The 18,148-nt window shown below is 56.4% G+C and overlaps 7 protein-coding genes across 7 annotated transcripts; 3 read left to right on the top strand and 4 right to left on the bottom strand.

Moving 5' to 3' along the window:
• Positions 1-214: 214 nt before the first annotated feature.
• On the bottom strand, positions 215-2,182 carry IUM83_09033 (transcriptional regulator; the record flags this gene model as incomplete). Its single annotated transcript, XM_067933447.1, has 2 exons — positions 215-2,084; positions 2,166-2,182. The coding sequence occupies 2 exons, from the start codon at positions 2,180-2,182 to the stop codon at positions 215-217; spliced, it is 1,887 nt and encodes a 628-aa protein (XP_067781131.1).
• A 420-nt stretch (positions 2,183-2,602) lies between these two features.
• Positions 2,603-3,532, bottom strand: IUM83_09032 (Aspartyl protease family A22B; the record flags this gene model as incomplete). The annotated part of the gene is made up of 1 exon (XM_067933446.1): positions 2,603-3,532. One exon carries the CDS (start codon positions 3,530-3,532, stop codon positions 2,603-2,605), a length of 930 nt encoding a protein of 309 aa, XP_067781108.1.
• Positions 3,533-4,044: 512 nt separating this feature from the next.
• Positions 4,045-5,145, bottom strand: IUM83_09031 (Aspartyl protease family A22B; the record flags this gene model as incomplete). Its single annotated transcript, XM_067933445.1, has 1 exon — positions 4,045-5,145. The coding sequence occupies one exon, from the start codon at positions 5,143-5,145 to the stop codon at positions 4,045-4,047; it is 1,101 nt and encodes a 366-aa protein (XP_067781006.1).
• A 1,274-nt stretch (positions 5,146-6,419) lies between these two features.
• On the top strand, positions 6,420-6,638 carry IUM83_09030 (putative polygalacturonase; the record flags this gene model as incomplete). The annotated part of the gene is made up of 1 exon (XM_067933444.1): positions 6,420-6,638. One exon carries the CDS (start codon positions 6,420-6,422, stop codon positions 6,636-6,638), a length of 219 nt encoding a protein of 72 aa, XP_067781107.1.
• Positions 6,639-6,686: 48 nt separating this feature from the next.
• Positions 6,687-7,300, top strand: IUM83_09029 (putative polygalacturonase; the record flags this gene model as incomplete). The annotated part of the gene is made up of 2 exons (XM_067933443.1): positions 6,687-6,935; positions 7,001-7,300. The coding sequence occupies 2 exons, from the start codon at positions 6,687-6,689 to the stop codon at positions 7,298-7,300; spliced, it is 549 nt and encodes a 182-aa protein (XP_067781001.1).
• Positions 7,301-11,218: 3,918 nt separating this feature from the next.
• On the top strand, positions 11,219-15,534 carry IUM83_09028 (Atypical/PI3K/PI4K protein kinase; the record flags this gene model as incomplete). Its single annotated transcript, XM_067933442.1, has 3 exons — positions 11,219-14,715; positions 14,784-14,894; positions 14,964-15,534. The coding sequence occupies 3 exons, from the start codon at positions 11,219-11,221 to the stop codon at positions 15,532-15,534; spliced, it is 4,179 nt and encodes a 1,392-aa protein (XP_067780956.1).
• Positions 15,535-15,878: 344 nt separating this feature from the next.
• Positions 15,879-17,546, bottom strand: IUM83_09027 (Folate-Biopterin Transporter (FBT) Family; the record flags this gene model as incomplete). Its single annotated transcript, XM_067933441.1, has 2 exons — positions 15,879-17,417; positions 17,472-17,546. 2 exons carry the CDS (start codon positions 17,544-17,546, stop codon positions 15,879-15,881), a joined length of 1,614 nt encoding a protein of 537 aa, XP_067781004.1.
• Positions 17,547-18,148: the final 602 nt, after the last annotated feature.

Genomic DNA, 18,148 nt, shown 5'->3' with positions numbered 1-18,148 from the left:
AGCGGCTGAACGATGCTGGAATCTCGCAGGATGACTCGGCTACTCTTGGAATTTACCTGTCGTGTGAAGTTGGAAATTGTCCGGTCCCTAAACTGCTCGGCTAAATGGTCAGGCGAACAGGTCTTAATGCCACATCAACCACCTCACGAAATTATTCATCAATGTATGTATACTTGCAAATTCATATCTCTTCCATTTCCTCCGCGAGTGAGAACTAAAACGGGACGTAGTTAGTGTCAATCGCCTTCCGCAGACGCTCCAACGGCACTGAAATGGGCGGCAGGTCATCCGAGAACGAGTGGCGACTTGTCTTGGGCGGGAAAAGTTCATCGGACAGCGACATGTCGATCACCTCCTGCTTCGTGAGCGAGTCTCGGCCGCACTTCGGCCAGACGTCCACTGTAATCGTGTCGTCCTCCAGGTAGTCCACCAATACCACCGGTACGCATTCCAGCTCGAGCTGCAGCCCCACATTGTAGCGGTGGTGGCCGTCCAGGATGGCACCCGTTGCTCTGTCGACAAGCAGCGGTTCTAGGTAAGCATTCCAGCGCACAGTAGCGCGACGCAGCCCATCGACGCGGTCCCAGCTCACGACATGCTCGTGCGCCTTCAGCCAGCGCAGCGACGCAACATGCACCACCAGCTTCTTCGGCTGACGCTGCGGACGAGCGTCGAAATGATACTTGTAGAAGTACGACGTGGGGTCTGCAATACGGGTCAAGAAAAACTTTTGGCGCCGCTCCTTATCGTCCGACAGAAGGTCCTCCAACGTTGCGGCCTTCTGTCGGCAGAAGCTCGACGTCGGGTCGTTTTCACGGATAGCATTGAAGAAGTCCTTCGGGTCGTATGATGGTCGCCTCATCAAGTCCATCTGGGTCGACTCGCGGACGCGGTCAATGGAGCGCAGCCGTCCCCGGAAAAGGCTCTTAGTCACCGACGTCGCCAGGTTCTGCGCGCCACAGATCAAGCGGATCGACACTTGCTGCAGACTGGGTTTGCGCTGCAGCGAGCGCAGTGTCTCCGTCTGCATCGCATCGCTGGACACGGGTGCGGTAGCCTGCGTGATCTCCTCGATCGGAGTAGGCGGCTGACGCAGCACCGAGAGCGGGATGGAAATGGGCGGCAGGCTCTCCGTGAACCTGTGGCGACTCGTCTTGGGCGGGAACACGTCGGGCGACAGCGACATGGCGATCACCTCCTCCTTGGTCAGCTGCGAGCGTCCACATCCGGGCCAGACGTCCACGTGAATGGTGTTGTCGCCCAAGTAGTCCACCAGCACAGCAGGCACCTGTTTGAGACGCAGCTGCAACGCCACATTGTAGCGGTGGTGGCCGTCCAGGATGGCGCCGGTCTTGACGTCCACCAGCAGCGGCTCCGTGTACGCGTCCCAGGACAGCGTGGCCTTGCGCAGGCCGTTGACGCGCTCCCAGCTCACGATCTGCTCGTGCGGCTTGAGCCACTGCACGTCCACGAGCTGCACCTCGGCCTTCTGCGGGGCCAGGTGGTGGTAGTCGTCGTAGTGGAAGCGGTAGAAGTACGAGGTGGGGTCCGTGACGCGCGAGAGGAAGAACTCCTGCACGGCCGACTGGTCCCGGCCGCTCTGCGCCGCCCCCTTGTGCGGGCTCGTGGTGGAGACCAGCAGCGCCGAGTCGTCCTGCGTCTTGGGCAGCCACAGGTGCTTGCGCGTCTTGCGCGAGTTGCGGATCTCGTGCTCCAGACTCGACTGCGCGTGGCCGCAGACCTGCTCGGCGTCGGCCAGACGCGCGGGCGCCACGTTGCGCAGCACGTCGTCGGCCACGTGCTTGCCCTTGAGGTACAGGCGCATGGACACCTGGCGCAGCACGTCGCGCTTGCGCCGCAGCGCGGGCGACGGCGCCACGGCCACGGCCTGCGCGGCCGCCGCGGGCTTGTCCGGGTGGTCCACCACGTAGCGCTCGGCGGAGCGCAGCGCCAGCGCCGCGCCCGGGTCCGTGTCCACGTGCAGCAGCAGCGGGCCGCCCTTGGCCGCCACGCGCAGCAGCACGTCGTCCTCGTGGGGGGCGGGCTGCTCCGCGTCAGACGCGCGCTTCATCGTCGCTTCCTGTCTGCACACACACACAAATTAAGCGTCAGTTATGGTACGTGGCGGGGGGAGAAACGCCGGCGCAAAACGGCCGTGCGCCTACCCGAAGTGCGGGGGCATCGCTCGCTTGAGGCAGGAAGAGGCAGGAAGGAGGAGGCTTGCTCACCACGCGGCGGTTCTGAGACTGAGCCGCGTGGGCGTCCGGTCTTTGGCGAAACAGCCGCGAAAAAAAAGAACCGCGGCGGGTGTGAATGAGCACTTGGGTGAGCTGCACCGGCAAGATATCGGTCGCCGCTGACCTCTCGGGAGTCTGCCGCGGAGGCTTGCCCGCCCTCCGTTGACCGCGCTGCTCTGCGCCTCGGATCTGGTGGTGTATGGGTTTTGGATGGATCGGCTTATTTATACTAGTAGCTGCCATCTATTTGCGATGGATGGCTACGGAGTGCGGGCGTGTTCAAGCTGTTCGTCTACGGGGCAAGCACCTACCTACATGCGCGTACAGTACCGCGCGGACCTGTTTCTACCGAACACGCGCGGCAACTACAGCACGCTGCTGGCGTCCTTGTCGCTGGTGTCCTCGGAGGTGGAGCCGAACACGGGGCCGACCAGGAAGTGCAGCACCAAGCCCAGACACGCAGGCCCCACGCACTGCAGCGTCGGCTGCGCGGCGTCCAAGACGAACATGGCTGCCATCGCAGCCGCCAGACCAAAGAGATAGAGCAGCAGGTTCAAGCGGAAGGATGGAGTGGGGAACGCGGCCACACTGCTGACCACGTTGGCGTGGTGCGCGTCGTACCGGATCGAGAGCGACAAGATGGCGCTGGGGAGCAAGACTGAGAGCGCTGGCTCGCTGTAGCTCAGCAACACGTTGCAGACCAGCACGACACTCGTCTCGAGGCTGCCGACAGCCAGCAACATCGTGCACTTGGCGATCAGCAGGATCAAGAAGGCATTGTCCAGCAGATAGTGCTTGGTCGACAACCAGGCGACTGCGAAGACTGAGGCCAGTGCGAACGAAAGCATCCAGGCCGTGGATAGCTCCAGCTTGTACACGCCGTAGAACGGCAGCTTGACGATGTGCGTGTACGCGTTGGTACTGCCTTTGAAGAGCAGATTGGCCAGCAGTGGGCTCGCGGCTTCCGCGATTGTGTAGACGCCGACGATCGCGAGGTATGGCGTGGATACTAGCTTCACCGGATCCTTGTCAAGCAACGTGAAGAAAGCGCAGAGCAGCAGCTGGAGGCCCGCAACCTGCAGCGGGAACAGGAAGGTGCCCTTGCCCTTGATGATCACGGTATCCTCGCCGGTTGCCAATTTCAGCTTGACCGCCAGGCTTAGCGTTGAAGTGATGAACATGACCACGACAGCAGCCGAGACGACTTGCACAGACACTGGCACTACGACCAGCTGGGGGGCCAGTATGAACGCAAGCAAAGCTGCGTAGCAACCATTCTGCACGAAGTTAGCCATGGTGAGCGACTTGGCGGGTGGAGGTTAATTCGACTGTGAGAGACCTGACCTGCAAGCACTACGTGCTTGTTGGAGCGGGAAATGTACCCACATCGCATGGATACATGCCCAACACCGCAGTTCTATGGCTCACAGCTGATCGACACAAAGTAGCTTCACTGCAAACATGGATTCTTCATCAGAGCAGGCTTGCATCTTGCAGGCCTTCCTGCCTGAGATATCCCGATATCATCGCCAAAAATCGGCTGACCCAAAGCCGACATCAGCATCCGAAATGGGAGATATTTCCGATCCGAAGTCAAGGTGAATCGCTTACCTGTACGTATGCCGCAAAGGGCATACCGGTAAGCGAGAGTTCGACGTATTCGTCTACCAACTGCAAGCGGAACATGTATATGTACCGCGAAGACCTTTTTCTGCCGTGCCAAACACGTACAGCACCGGAATGTAAACTGAAGCGGAATCAAGACGATCACATTACGATAGCTCTACCAAATGTCGGTTCGACTGTCTTATTTGGACTTCTTGTCCTCCTTGTCGTCCTTCTTGTCGTCCTTGTCACTGTCCTCCTCCTCCTCTTCCTCCTCCGAGTACGCGAGTAGCTCCTTGAACTCGCCGCGCACAAGCGCAGTCACGAGCGCCGAGCCCAGACACGCTGGCACCAGGTACAGCAGCGCCGGCTGCGCGGCGTTGAAGATAAACATGACGGCGACCGTAGCCACCAGGCCCAGGACGTAGAACACCAGGTTCACGTGGAAGAACGGCTTGGGGAAGCTCTGCTCGCTGCTGGTCACGTTGGCGCGGTGCGCGTCGTAGCGCAGCAGCAGCGCCACGAAGATGCCGGGGATGACAATGTCACCCAGACCGAGGATCGAGTTCTTTTGCTTCTCCGTCTCTGTGGCGAACTCGCGCGGGAAGATGAGCTTAATGGGGGCGTCGAAGGACGTGGCCACCGTGACCATGACGTCCGTGCCGAAGACCCAGAAGATGTCGTAGAAGAAGAGGCCGCAGAGCAGGATGGCGCCCACCTTGAAGCTGCCGAGTGACAGCGACTCAATGCCCTTGATGGACAGCGAGATGCCGAAGATGTTGTTGAGCAGGTAGTGCTTCGTCTGGAACCAGGCAGCGGCGAAGGCGGCGGCGAACACGAAGGTGAGCATCCAGGCCGTGGACAGCTCCAGCTTGTACACGCCGTAGAACGGCACCTTCATGTTGTGCGTGAAGACCTTGGGGCTGCCCTTGAAGAGCAGGCGCGAGATCAGCGGGCTGAAGGCCTCCGTGAGGCTGTAGGCGCCGATGAGCGCGAAGTACGAGGTCAGCAGCAGGTTCACCAGGTCCTTGTCGAACACCTTGAAGAGGATGTAGAGCCCCAGCAGCACGCCAGACCCCAGCAGCGGGAACATGTAGGCGTCCTCGGCCTTCATCACCTCCTCGTTCTTCTCGCCGCTGGCCTCGCGCGCGTGCTTGAGCTTGAGCGACAGCGTCGAGCCGATGTACACGATGGCGGCGGCCGACGTGATGAGCTGCACGGGCACGGGGATCAGCACGAAGTTGGACGCCAGCATGAGCGAGATCAGCGCCGCGTAGCAGCCGCTCTGCACCGAGTCGATCATGGTCACGCGCGCGGTGGAAGGCAGCTCGGAAGCTCGGACCGAAGAGGAAATGACGCGGCACTGGTGCAAGCAAGCCCAAGGTTGAACTGCCACGTGGTGGACTCCGTACCGCGGATAGTGCCAGGTCATTGAATCGGGGAGATAGGTTTCGACCAATGACGGACGGGAAGCGACGCGGTTGGACGAAAAAGAGAGGGCTATGTTTAGTGCATCGGGACCAAATTTAGTCCTGTTTTAGTCCCCGTTGTTGCTGTCGTCAATGCGCTTTCTCGGCGTTAGCGCGGCACGGTGTCGCCAGTAACGGGGATGACCGCGCTGGCGACATGTCCGGCGAGGAATATCAGCGCCCGTGAACACACGAAAGTTTTCGGGGCTAACGCTCGCGTTGGTTGCTGTTGGCAACCACCGGCGTGAGTAAGTGAGCTGTTGCCCTGCCGCCCGCGACGGGCGCGCTGGCGTCGTCGTTGGCGCGGCACGCGGCCGGGATTGGAGCGGTGAGAAAAATCGTTCTCGCCGCCTGGAGCACTGCTTCGTCTGGGGCCCAGCCCGAGGAGAGGCATCGCCGGCGGCGTCGTCAACAACAACAACGCTGGCGCTGGCTCGACGGCGCGCTAGCCAAGCAACGCGCCCTATTCTTATGCACGCTGTTGCAGCTGCAACGGGTCGGTAATCACCACTCGGCGCAGGCAGCGGAAAGACGCGGCGCTGAGGCTGGTCCTGCCCATCCGAGGCTAGCCGCAGGTGAAGGTGGCCGTGGGCTCCCACCAGTGTTGGATAAAGCCGCGGCTTTATTTTCGGCTTTTCGGCTTTATCGATTTTTTAGCCGATCGGCTTTATAATTTAGCCGCGGCTTTATCGATAAAGCCGCGGCTTTATTTGTGGGGCAAGTGGCGGCCAATATCCGGACATTACCGGACAAATCGTACCTAATTGGGCTTGTTATATTTTGTAGATTACACAGCGGAAAGAAGGAGAATCGCGCCACCACCGAGCTCTTGCGGGAGGCCGGCGGCTCCTACGCGGGCCACACCGCGCTGGAGAACAAGTTCCACCTGGTGCTCTCGGGCATCCTGAACCCGAACGTTTTCTGAATCATCGGCAACGGACGGCCTCCAACTCAAACCACGGCCACGGTGTCTCAAGCGTGTTGCGCTCCATCTCGTTGAGCGCTGCTCGACCTCATTTCTCATTTCCACCTCGCGGGACTAACTCTGGCGCACTTGCTCAGGCGTCTGAGTGTGACGTTCAAGAGGGGGCACATCTTGAACTAGCTCTTGGGTCGGAGTTGCTCCCGTGTGGACTCGCTGACGGTTTCTGCCGGCATCACGCTGGGCCTGCCCAAGACCGGCGCCACCATCGAGTTCGTGAGCACCTCGAGGTTCAGCACACTGGAGTGGGAGGGTCCGCTGGTGCGCGTGAGCGGCGCGGACCTGACGGTCAAGGGCTCCGGCGTCCTGGATGGCCAGGGCTCGTGGTACTGGGAGCAGGGTTAGTCGATCGCGCGGCCGGTGTTATTCAAACTGAAGAACGCCATCAGCTCGATGGTGTCGGGCTTCACCACCGAGAAGATGCCGTTCCGCACATCCAGCATCGTGACATCCAAGGACATGATGTTGAGGGGCTTGACCATCGACAACCGCACCGGCAACGGCATCTCTAAGAACACGGACAGCTTCGACCTGACCAAGAACACCCACGTCACCATCACAGGAAACAAGATCTACAACCAGGACGACTACCTGGCCATGCAGTCGAGCGCTAACACGGTCTTCAGCAACAGCTACTGTTGCGTCGGCACGGCATCTCCATCGGCTCGCTGGGCGGCAACGCTGTGGACCAGTCTACGACCGTGCAGGTCCTGTCGGTGCAGATCGAGAACAGCGACAACGGCATTCGCATCAAGACCATCATCGGCCTGAAGGGGCTGGTGCCGGACGCCAAGTACGTGCAGAACACGTTGTCGAACGTGAAGAACGCCACCGTGATACACTCGGACTCCAGCAAGGCTAAGGGCGGCTACACGGACTCCCCCACGACCCGGATGGCGATCAAGGGCGTGGATGTGAACGAATTCAGATTGCTGCACTACTACTGGACAGTTCTCCGTTTTGTGGCGTTGATCAAGTACTGCTTTTATTCAAATCTAGTTACGTAAGGGGCTAACCCAAATGTTTTCTCTGTGGGAAACAATGTTGACAGGCTAAACGTTTGCCCCCTAAGGCCAGTCAACTTTGTTTCGGACGGGAACGTCTTCACATTCGTATTAGGGAACTCTGTTGTATCTGCCTCCGGAATGTCCTCTTCATATCCATTGTATACGGTTTGTTCAATATCCTTAGGAGGTGTTAGTGGGTCCTCACCCGCCGTAGATTCTTCATTGCCGGCATCAGGTCTTCTGGTGATTTCTTCCGAATCCAGAACATCGAAGATGTCCTGCCAATACTCTGGTGTCTCTGAACTGGGCGTTTCCTGGTGCTGAATCACCTGACTTTCCTCTATCTCCGCCAACGTCAATGCAGGAACAGAGTCACAGTTGCCGATACGTTTTCTCTCTGCTGCAACAACAATGCGTTTGATAGTCATGAACTCATTCACCGCATCTTCAGCTTTGTCGAGTTCCCTAACTGCTTTCCGCACAAGCGACAGCTTGCGTGCCTTGTCAACTTTCATCCTATTCTTGATAGCAGTATGTATACTTGCAAGTTCGCTAAAATACCGCTCGCAGGTAGCTGTATTTACAGCAATTGAGAGAATGACTGCTGCTAGGTCGGGCAGCTTCGAAGTAGGTCTCAAATCAGATGCAAAGCTCCAGTACTGTGCAACATCGCCGTTGAAGCGGACAATAGCTTCATCAACGAATTTGCCGCGGTACCACGCATGCAAATCTGCAGCCAAGTATTTTATTTCATCAAGACCATCAATTTCGAAGTACCGTCGATAGTAATAAATACCATAGCCACACAGCCGCTCAAGAAAGCGTAGTGGAGGGGCTTCCTTATGAATTGCCACAGCCAATCGTACATGCCGCGGGTGTAGGAATAATGCAAGCAGCATTAATGGCTGCTCACATCGGTTCCACCTTTTCTCTAGAAGGGAAACCAGACCCAGGTTATCAAAATCATTCAAAAACCCGCGATAAATATCACGATAGGATTCAACAACGTCGGCGAGCGTATTTTCATCACGCTGCAATTTGTAGGAGACATTTGAGAGCGGACGAATGACCTCTTCTGCAGCAGTCAGGTTACTCCAAAAGCTTGATTCGCGAAAAATTTTCAGTGGCTCCGGAAATTCTACATCATCAATGTATCTAAGTGTAAATTGCTGTAGTGCATTTCGAACACGCAAAAGCGATGCGAAGCATCCTTGCATACTGTTCCAACGAGTTTCACAAAGGTTTATAAAACCGAGAGGTTTTCCGTACGTTTCTGTAACTATAGCTTGTGCGCGAACCAACCACTTAGACGACGATGCGTTTAGCGTTACTGTAGCTAATGATGCCTGCTTGGTGAGCTTGCGGTATGCTGAATTCAAGACTGCCTTTACCAAGTTATTAATGTCGTGAGCAAAGCAGTGAATAAACGCCACTCGAGGGTGACGAAGCGCTAAAATGCGTCGCGCGCGGCCGCATTGACCCGCATCATCTGTCACGACTCCTCCAATTTTCCAGCCCTTAGCCTCCACAGTTTTCATCACTTTCTCCATTTCCTGGGCAATCGCAATACCATCGTGTCGTGCTCCAGTTGGATACAGTCCAAACGTAGCTACAATTCCAAACAATGCGAGCTGACATCCTAACAAATGAGCTTTGGCAATGTTTTGCCACACATCAGATAAAAAATTAACTCGCCCCCCACTGTACTTTTGTCTTGTCCGTAGCTTGCTGAGTTCATCTTCTTCTGCAACCGTGCTGTATTTATCCAGAATACGCCCTCCCAATTCACGCCGCTTTGGAAGAGCTTTGAGACAGGCCTTGTTTAGAAAGATGAACAGACGGCGCGTGGACTTTCGTTCAATGAAACGGTCGGGTAAGCAGTTGTCCGCTTGAAAATGGATAAGTAGTCGTTCAAACTCAGCAAGATCATCATCTGTAAATACATTGTCAAAAAACTCGCGAATATAGCGCTGACGTTTGTCGGAGCTGGCCGTGGAAACTCCAGCCGTCGAAACACTATCACTGACGTCATCCCCCCGATGTCGGGTCCTCGCCACATTGGGTCTGGGTATAGGCCGCAGGGCGCTGCGCATCAACGCTTCGTGAAGAGTAACACATTCAAAGGGAGGAGGGGCAACCTTGCTCAGTGTGACTGCCTCAAGGAAGTACTCACAACGCTTGAGGTGGCTCACATAGTTGGTATCTCGCCCTATGACGATCTTGGGCGCGGGTGCAGGATCAGATCTTTGTTCGTCGCCGTAAGCTACATGACAATGCTTGCACCAAAGCTGGAGCCTGTCGCCCTTCTTCGGTAAGCCCGTCTCAATGAACTGCTGCCGCTCGTAGCCCTGGAGGCGCCCCATCGTGCCAGGGTAGGCTTGTATGAGTAGGCTGGCTGTATACTGATTTGGACGGGAACTTGAGCAGTGTGGATAAAGCCGCACCCTTGCGGCTTTATTTCGTCCAGGGCTCTGTCGCGATTTGCTAGATAAAGCCGCAAGCAAATTCAAAAAGCCGAATAGAGCCGGCCCTATAAAGCCGAAGATAACTCCGCGAGATTGGCTATACAACGGTATACGAGAGGCTATACCTACTTGTATACTCGGCTAATTTGTGTGGGGTTTGTGTTTCGGAAAGTTCCTGCTCAGGTGAGCACCACAAGACAACCCCCCTCAAGTTCCCGTCCAAATCAGTATACAGCCAGCCTACTCATACAACAAGCCTACCCTGGCACGATGGGGCGCCTCCAGGGCTACGAGCGGCAGCAGTTCATTGAGACGGGCTTACCGAAGAAGGGCGACAGGCTCCAGCTTTGGTGCAAGCATTGTCATGTAGCTTACGGCGACGAACAAAGATCTGATCCTGCACCCGCGCCCAAGATCGTCATAGGGCGAGATACCAACTATGTGAGCCACCTCAAGCGTTGTGAGTACTTCCTTGAGGCAGTCACACTGAGCAAGGTTGCCCCTCCTCCCTTTGAATGTGTTACTCTTCACGAAGCGTTGATGCGCAGCGCCCTGCGGCCTATACCCAGGCCCAATGTGGCGAGGACCCGACATCGGGGGGATGACGTCAGTGATAGTGTTTCGACGGCTGGAGTTTCCACGGCCAGCTCCGACAGCCCAATTAGGTACGATTTGTCCGGTAATGTCCGGATATTGGCCGCCACTTGCCCCACAAATAAAGCCGCGGCTTTATCGATAAAGCCGCGGCTAAATTATAAAGCCGATCGGCTAAAAAATCGATAAAGCCGAAAAGCCGAAAATAAAGCCGCGGCTTTATCCAACACTGACTTGAGGGGGGGTTGTGTTGTGGTGCTCACCTGAGCAGGAACTTTCCGAAACACAAACCTCACACAAATTAGCCGAGTATACAAGTAGGTATAGCCTCTCGTATACCGTTGTATAGCCAATCTCGCGGAGTTATCTTCGGCTTTATAGGGTCGGCTCTATTCGGCTTTTTGAATTTGCTTGCGGCTTTATCTAGCAAATCGCGACAGAGCCCTGGACGAAATAAAGCCGCAAGAGTGCGGCTTTATCCACACTGCTCCCACCGCAGTGCGCAGCGCAGCGCAGTGCAGCCCCATCGGGCGCATCAGGCTCGTTCCGCCCCAAGGGCCCAACATGCCATTTACAGGTCAACCGCCGATACCGAGAAAGACCGGCCAGCCGTTACGCGGGAAGTACCGGATTCGTGGTACTTCCCTAGCCCTGGTCTGCTCACTTCAAACGCGGTCGCCAGAAGCGGGGGGCCACACTCGGTCTCTCTATAGCGTGACAGGCGCAGGCGCCCCGTCTCGCGCACACAGGTGCACCTGCGATCAAAAACTGACCCGACCGCGTACCCATCCTGGCAGACTGCAGGCAGGACGCCATGCATACCGGTATTCCCTCTCGAGAGACCCGCGCACCTCCGTCCATGGGGGTCACGAAGATGCCGCCGCCGCCCCCGCGGCCGACGCGGCGCCTGCCCGTGAACGAGGAGAGCAGCGACGACAACCAGAGCGCCGAGGACTGGGCGCTGGGCGACGCGGACAGCGACTGGCGCACGTCCAGCTCGTCCGAGCCGCGCTTCTCGCTGCTGGCGCTGCCCGCCAAGGTGCGCAGCTCCGTGTTCCGCAGGCCCAAGCCCAAGACCAAGGCGCGCTCGGGCACGGCCGACACCACCCGCACGTCCTCCGCGTCCTCCACGCCCAGAGACTCGGCGGCGCTGCTGGTGGCGAGCAGCCCGCAGCCGCCGCCAGACTGCGAGAAGTTCCGCGTGTTCTGGGACGAGAAGCTGCGCAGCGCCATGGACCGCCTCGCAGGCAGCAGAGGCTCAGCACAGACAGCAGACGACCACAGACGCGAGCAGGAGGACGCGTTCCACCTGCTGCTCAAGCTCTACGCGCACCAGGACGTGGTGGCGCAGCTCTACAGCAGCTACGACGCCAACGCGGCCGAGCTCGAGTTCTACATCCCGCAGCTCTGCACCTTCCTGCTGCACGGCAACTACGCCAAGCAGCACCAGCTCGAGTGCTTCCTCATGTCGCGCAGCGGCGACTCGCTGCCGTTTGCCCACCGGCTCACGTGGTTCCTCCGCTCCTTCTGCGACGACGCCAGGGAGTACCAGTCCGAGTACCTGAGCGTCACGGCGGCGCAGGACCAGGAGAACTCCGACCTGCTCACGGCCATCGGCAGGCGCGCGGGCGTGCCGGCGCTGCTGATGAACAGTGGACTTTGCGTAGAGGAGGTGTCGGCCGCCAAGCCCGACAACTTGCAGCGCAGGAGATCCACCGTCTTCCCGTCGGACAACGAGCTGGACTCGGCCGCGCTCGACACGGACGAGTCGTTTGCGGGACACCTGCTCAGCAAGAGGAACTCGATCCAGGACGAGGCCCGCACGGACGAGGGGAACTTACAGCAGATCGAGCTCTACAGACAGACGCCCAAGTTCGTCGAGGCACTCACGGATCTGGCGGAGCAGCTCATCCCCGCGCCCAGGCCGCAGAGGAACGCAGAGCTACGCAAGGGATTGAGCGAGATTCAGGAGCAGATGCTGCCGTCCGACGTGATTTATCTACCGATCGGCAACTCCTACCACCGCGTAAAGGGCATCCAGGTGGACGAATGCTTCACGTTTTCCACCAAGGAGCGCGTGCCCTACTTCCTCTGTGTAGAGGTGCTGGACTACTCGGCCCAGTCGCCTAAGGCAGGGTCGAAGAAGCAGCGGAAGCGGAGGAAGTCGAAGGCCAGCCGCAACCAGTCCCGAGTCTTCTCGCTCAAGCTTCCGTTCACAAACTCCGACGCGGATCTGCATTTGCCACTGGATGATTCTCCCATGTCAAGCAGCACGTCGCCTGAAAGCGAGTTGAGCTTCGTGCCGTCGCCGAGCGTGGCATCCCCGCTACCTGAAATCGAAGAGGAAATCGCCCCAACACCTGTGGAATCGTCGATTGCACTACAAGAAGATGGCGACGTACCAACGGATGATGTATTGGATGGTGAAGATGGTGACGACGAGAAAGAGGAAGCCGGTCGAAAACCCAGAAAGAGCGTTCAGGAAGACGAGGATCTGCACAGAGCAGAAGAAGAGCAGCAGGATCGGCTGGGTCAATGGAACTTGCCGAGGCCCCGCCGCCGCAGCATCAAAGACTATTCTTCGAGCGCGTCGGCTCGATCTGGTGGACAGTTTGACAGCTTTTACTCATCGTGGTTCTCGAAGAAGGCACAATATGAGGCTGATGAAGAGTGCAATACTGTTCAGGCCCAGGAGCTCACGTCAGCGAAAGTTGCGGAAAAGGGTGGGCTGGAGCAAACCAAGGACAGGGCTAAGAAAGAAGCTGTTGCAGATGAGGCCGAGGACGGTGAACCAACTAGCATTGATACTCATACTGAGGCGGCTGCTGAAGTTAGCAAAGTGGTACCGACACTGGAGAGCGATGAAGTGGAATGGCATGAATGCAGCGATGATATCGAACAGAATGCAGGGAGCAAATTGGAAGCCGACGAGACTGAGTCTACGGAGTCAGCGGACTCAGCGGACTCAGCCTTACCGACATCAGAAGCAGCTGTTGTACCCAGTGCAAATGGTGGTATCTTTTCGTCGATCTTTTCCAGGAAGCCGAAGGCCGAACTCGATACTCCCCAGGTTCAGATGCCCGCTTCTTCAGGATCAAGTGAAAAGCAGGATGGATCGGCTGCAGATACCGAGGGTGCACCTGCTAGCTCTGAGGAACGCAAGGATTTGATATCGGAAAAGTCTGCTCCTTCATCAGTTCCTGCTCAGAGCAGCGGAATATTCTCCTCATTGTTTTCGAAAAAGCCTGCTGATGCGTCAGAGCCAGCTAAGCTCTCAGTAACGGTTAAGGACGACCTGAAACTGAGCGAGGCCACCGAATTGAACAGCGAAGAATGTGCAGGAACAATTGAGGGTGGAGCGGCAAAGCCTGTGGCTACTGAATCAGTTGGTATTTTCGGGTCTCTCTTTGCGAAGAAACCTCAATCCAACATCGAAGCGGATACTGTAAATGTCGATGGATCGACTTCCTCGCTTGAGCCTAGCGAAGATGGAACTTCAGACGATCTTGAGGCTGATGAAGCCGACGGAGAAGAGTCGGAGTCGAAGGAGGCGCTTCCTTCCGACGACGACCCCGCAGATGGAACGACTGAGTCTGTGTCTTCGCTTGAGTCAAGTGAAGGGGGCCTCACGGATGACCCTGTTGCTGAGGACGCCGATGGCGAGGATACAGACTCCAACGATGGACTCTTTTCTGACAACGAAAGTGTTGTATACGAGCCTGAACGTTCGCCTGTGGAGAAGCCGACAGAAAAACCGACCTCGTTTGTGTCTTGGTTCTCTCGCAAGCCCACCACTGCACCGGTAGAGCAGCCTCCTGTGGATCAGGAGGAGAATGTCTTGAACCCTACTGCTGCCAGCAATGACAACCCTTTGTTTCCCGCCAATGACAGCGCCGAAGTTGCAGGAATTCCAGAACCCTTAGCCATTTCTGTCAACGAGAGTGAAGTCATCTCTCAGGAAGAGGTTCTACCTCAGCAACGACCGCGTGATTTGAGTGTAAGCCTCGACTTTGCCGACCCTACCGCTTGGAAAGAAAAGTTCGATCTTGAAGATGGTCTCACTGATGACGAGCCTGATGCGGAAGCGGCTGACACGGATGCACTAGAGGCAGATGCCGAGGAGGAATTAGAGGTGTCTGATGACGATGAAAAACCGATGATCGTGTTCCGTGAGCGCTGGAGCGAGAAGGAAGCGCGCATTCGTCGTGAATCACCATTCGGTGATCACCCTGGCTGGAGACTTCTATCCGTGATCGTCAAGAGCAACGACGACCTGCGCCAGGAGCAGTTTGCAGCGCAACTCATTGCGCAGTGCGACCGGATTTTCCGCGAGTACTCCCTTCCTCTTTCGCTGAGGTGAGTTTCAGTTCGCACTTGCAGTTTATTTGAGCAGCTAAGCATTGACTTTTGTTCATCGCACGTAGGCCATATAACGTGATCGCCACGTCAGCTAAGACTGGTCTCATCGAAGCAGTTCCTGACACCGTGTCACTCGACTCTCTCAAGCGCAACGACCCTGGATATACTACACTCCTGTAAGTCGTTCAATGATCGCGACTTTGCTATGAATGCTGGACTAATTATGCTTCATGTTATCACTTTAGGGACTTCTACACCCGTCTTCATGGTGAAAAGGAAACCACGGGCTTTGCTCGAGCACAGCGAAACTTTATCGAAAGCCTTGCAGCCTATTCGATCGTCTGCTACGTTTTCCAGATCAAGGATCGCCACAACGGCAACATCTTGGTGGACACGGACGGTCATGTGATCCACATCGACTTTGGCTTCTTGCTCACCAACAGCCCTGGCAGCAACTGGAACTTCGAGCGGGCACCGTTCAAGCTCACGGACGAGTTCGTTGAGCTGATGGGCGGTCCGCGCAGTTCGTCGTTCCGCTACTTCCGGACTCTGTGCATCCGTGCATACCTGGCCTTGCGTCGCAATATGGACCAGATCGTGCTGCTAGTGGAGATGATGCTTGTGGGCAACGCTGACTTACCATGCTTTGCTGGCGGGAAGAAGGCGGTGATCGAGGGTCTTCGCGCGCGACTCAAGCCTGGCGCCCGTACGAGCACCTGCCAAGTGTTCGTGAACCAGCTGATCGACCAATCCATTAACAATTGGCGGACGCGCTGGTACGACAAGTATCAACGAGCTTGTCTCGGAATCCTCTAGGTGGTGTGACGTTCGACAAAGAAGCCTCCGATTTTGGTTTTGGTAGCTATAGCGTAGGTAGCGTAGTAAAGATTTGATTTATAAACGAGTTAGCTGCGGAGGCATTTAAACCCTGCTCTCTTGACGAAGTCCATTGATCATGAACACTCTCCAAAACATTGTTGGACACTTACCGGCGTGAATATAGGCGTGATAAAGTAGAATTTGCAGAAGAATGCCATTACATGTACATGCAATTACCGAATTTGACTATGGTGTCCCGCCAAGTATCTACTCTCATGGTGCTAAGTCCCTGCGGTGAATCGATATTTTATATAGTGCCTGGGGTGCACCAAATCAACAGGTTAAACGACAGTGCCGGCGGTGCCCTTCAACACAACTTGCTCTGACGGCGAGCAAGTGTCCACGGCGTGATCTTCTCGAATTGTGCCGGAGTGTTCATCATCATCGTCATCCTCCTGCTCAGTATGAGCTGGCGTGCTGAAGTCCAGCTTGTCGATAATCTCTTGAGGATCCGTGGATGGGATCAGGAAGAGGAAGAAGATCGGCACGACCTTGAGCACGCTGCGGATTACAATTGCCAGCCACAACATCTCGTACTTGTCTTGGGTGATGCCCATCCAGTCACACACAAATGCGCCCCAAAACTCGCTCACACTGTAGGAAAGATTGGAAATGGACATCAGCAGTGCAAACAGCGTGCCCTCGATTCCCCTGGGGCACAGTTTGGCGCACAGAACCATGATCGGCATCGTTTTCAGACGGCCAATAACGTCTGCGACCACGTGGTCACCCAGCACGAAAGCCTTGTCCGGAATACCAAGCTTCAGGTTGGTCCGAGTCACCAACACGACGTCTACCAGCGAGATAAGAGCGAGACAGAGCTGCGCGGCCATGAAGATCCGCCGGAACGACACGTTGGTGAAGAACATGTTGTACATCATCGTCCCGACCATCAGGAAAATGAAGCCGATGGCCGCCACGGTTCCCAAAAACTCCGGTGTGAAGTGCAGCACATCCGTCGCGAAGAAAAACAGAACCTGCGTGTACGCAGGACTGATGGCGTGCGAGATAAACACCCACAGCGCACACATCCAGACCACGGGAGTACAAATGGCAGTTTTGAGCTGTCGAAGCTGCTTGGACGCTGAAGATACGAAGTCGCGCTTGCTCAGCGTGCTCTTGGATTCCTCCATGGTCATGGAGAACAGCAACGTAGTAACCGGACCCAAGGCGGCAGCCAAGAAAACCCCACGCACGCCTAGATCGTCCGTCGCGGGCCCAGACAGGAAGGCACCGAGCATGCCACCCAACGATGTTGCTATCCACGACAAGGACTGGAGATCATTTGGGCCGTTGATCGGGTCCAGTCTCGAGATCTCCACAACTCGAGCATCGATGACCACATCGATAACAGCTACCGACAAGCTTTGCAGCATGAGCATTAACACTGCAATCGCTGGCGTCGTGACCAGATCCGGCACCGCCATAGTAAGTGTAGCGGCCGTTTGTAAGACACTACACAGCATCATGTAGGACTTGCGGTGGTAGCCGAAGAGCGGCAAACTGTCCGAGAGAATGCCATACACAGGCTTGACTCTCCACGGCACCTTGATCAGCATCTGTAACAACTGCGACTCGGTCGGCCGCAGGTGCAAATGGTCCTTGAAGAAATAGTTGACGGCCAGCGCCGTGAAGCTCGAGAAGCCTTGCACCACGTACACGACGGTGATCAGCACCAGAAACGCAGTACCGAAGGTGTCGCGCAGGTGCTGCACCCAGTTCAGGAACTGTCGACCTTTGGACAGCTCTCGGTTGTCCACTGGTTCTTCCTGGACATGAAGTTTCTCGTCGAGCTGCTTTGGAGATGATTGCGCCTGGGTCTTGGTCGTGTCCTGTGTGTCTGACGTGGCACCATTCCGAGCGGAAGAGTTGACGGTCGGCTCGATGTGTTCGTCCAAGTTGAGCCGAGGCAAACGCTCGGAGGGGGAACAGGCGCGCTCGAGCGCCATCGTGTACGTGTTCGGGTGGGGTAGAGCTCAACGGCGGCGCGAAACGTACAACTAAACAGCCGAGTAGGCCACATGTCACCACCATGATAGCAAAGCGGATAGGAAGACCTGCTTTGGCCAATCATCGATTCTGGCTTGTTCGTTCGTAGCTGAAGCTGCAGTCACCGAGGCGATTCTTCTAGCGCTGCGGGCATGCTGAGGATGAGTGTCTTTACCTGAACGAACGGCCATGCTTAGCGTTGGAGCCATTTGCCTTAAAACTACAGTACCACTTCAACTAGAACATGCAAAAAAACGCTATCCTAGAACCTCGATTTGGTAAGTGGCTTCTTATTATCTTGCTCGGCCAATGATGCGAGTACACGATAGGGAAAACACTCGAGTTTGAGAATTGTCTTCGACAACATTTAGGAACTCCACGCTTGACTCGCTCTATAATGCATTCTTGTCATACTTCGATTCAAGATGGCGAGGACTACTCGCAATGAAGATGCTTCCAATTTGCCTTCGGCGAAGCGCAGCAGGACGAACAACGATCCGTCACCGTTCCACGTGTCCTTCACGTTACCCAGCAGCCAGCACCAGCAAGGCGGAGATGGCGA

Source organism: Phytophthora cinnamomi, assembly GCF_018691715.1.
Source record: "Phytophthora cinnamomi strain GKB4 chromosome Unknown Contig120, whole genome shotgun sequence".
In the NCBI taxonomy this organism is placed as follows: domain Eukaryota; phylum Oomycota; class Peronosporomycetes; order Peronosporales; family Peronosporaceae; genus Phytophthora; species Phytophthora cinnamomi.
The sequence above is the reverse complement of the archived record's forward strand: the minus strand, read 5'-3'. Positions and strand labels throughout refer to the sequence as shown.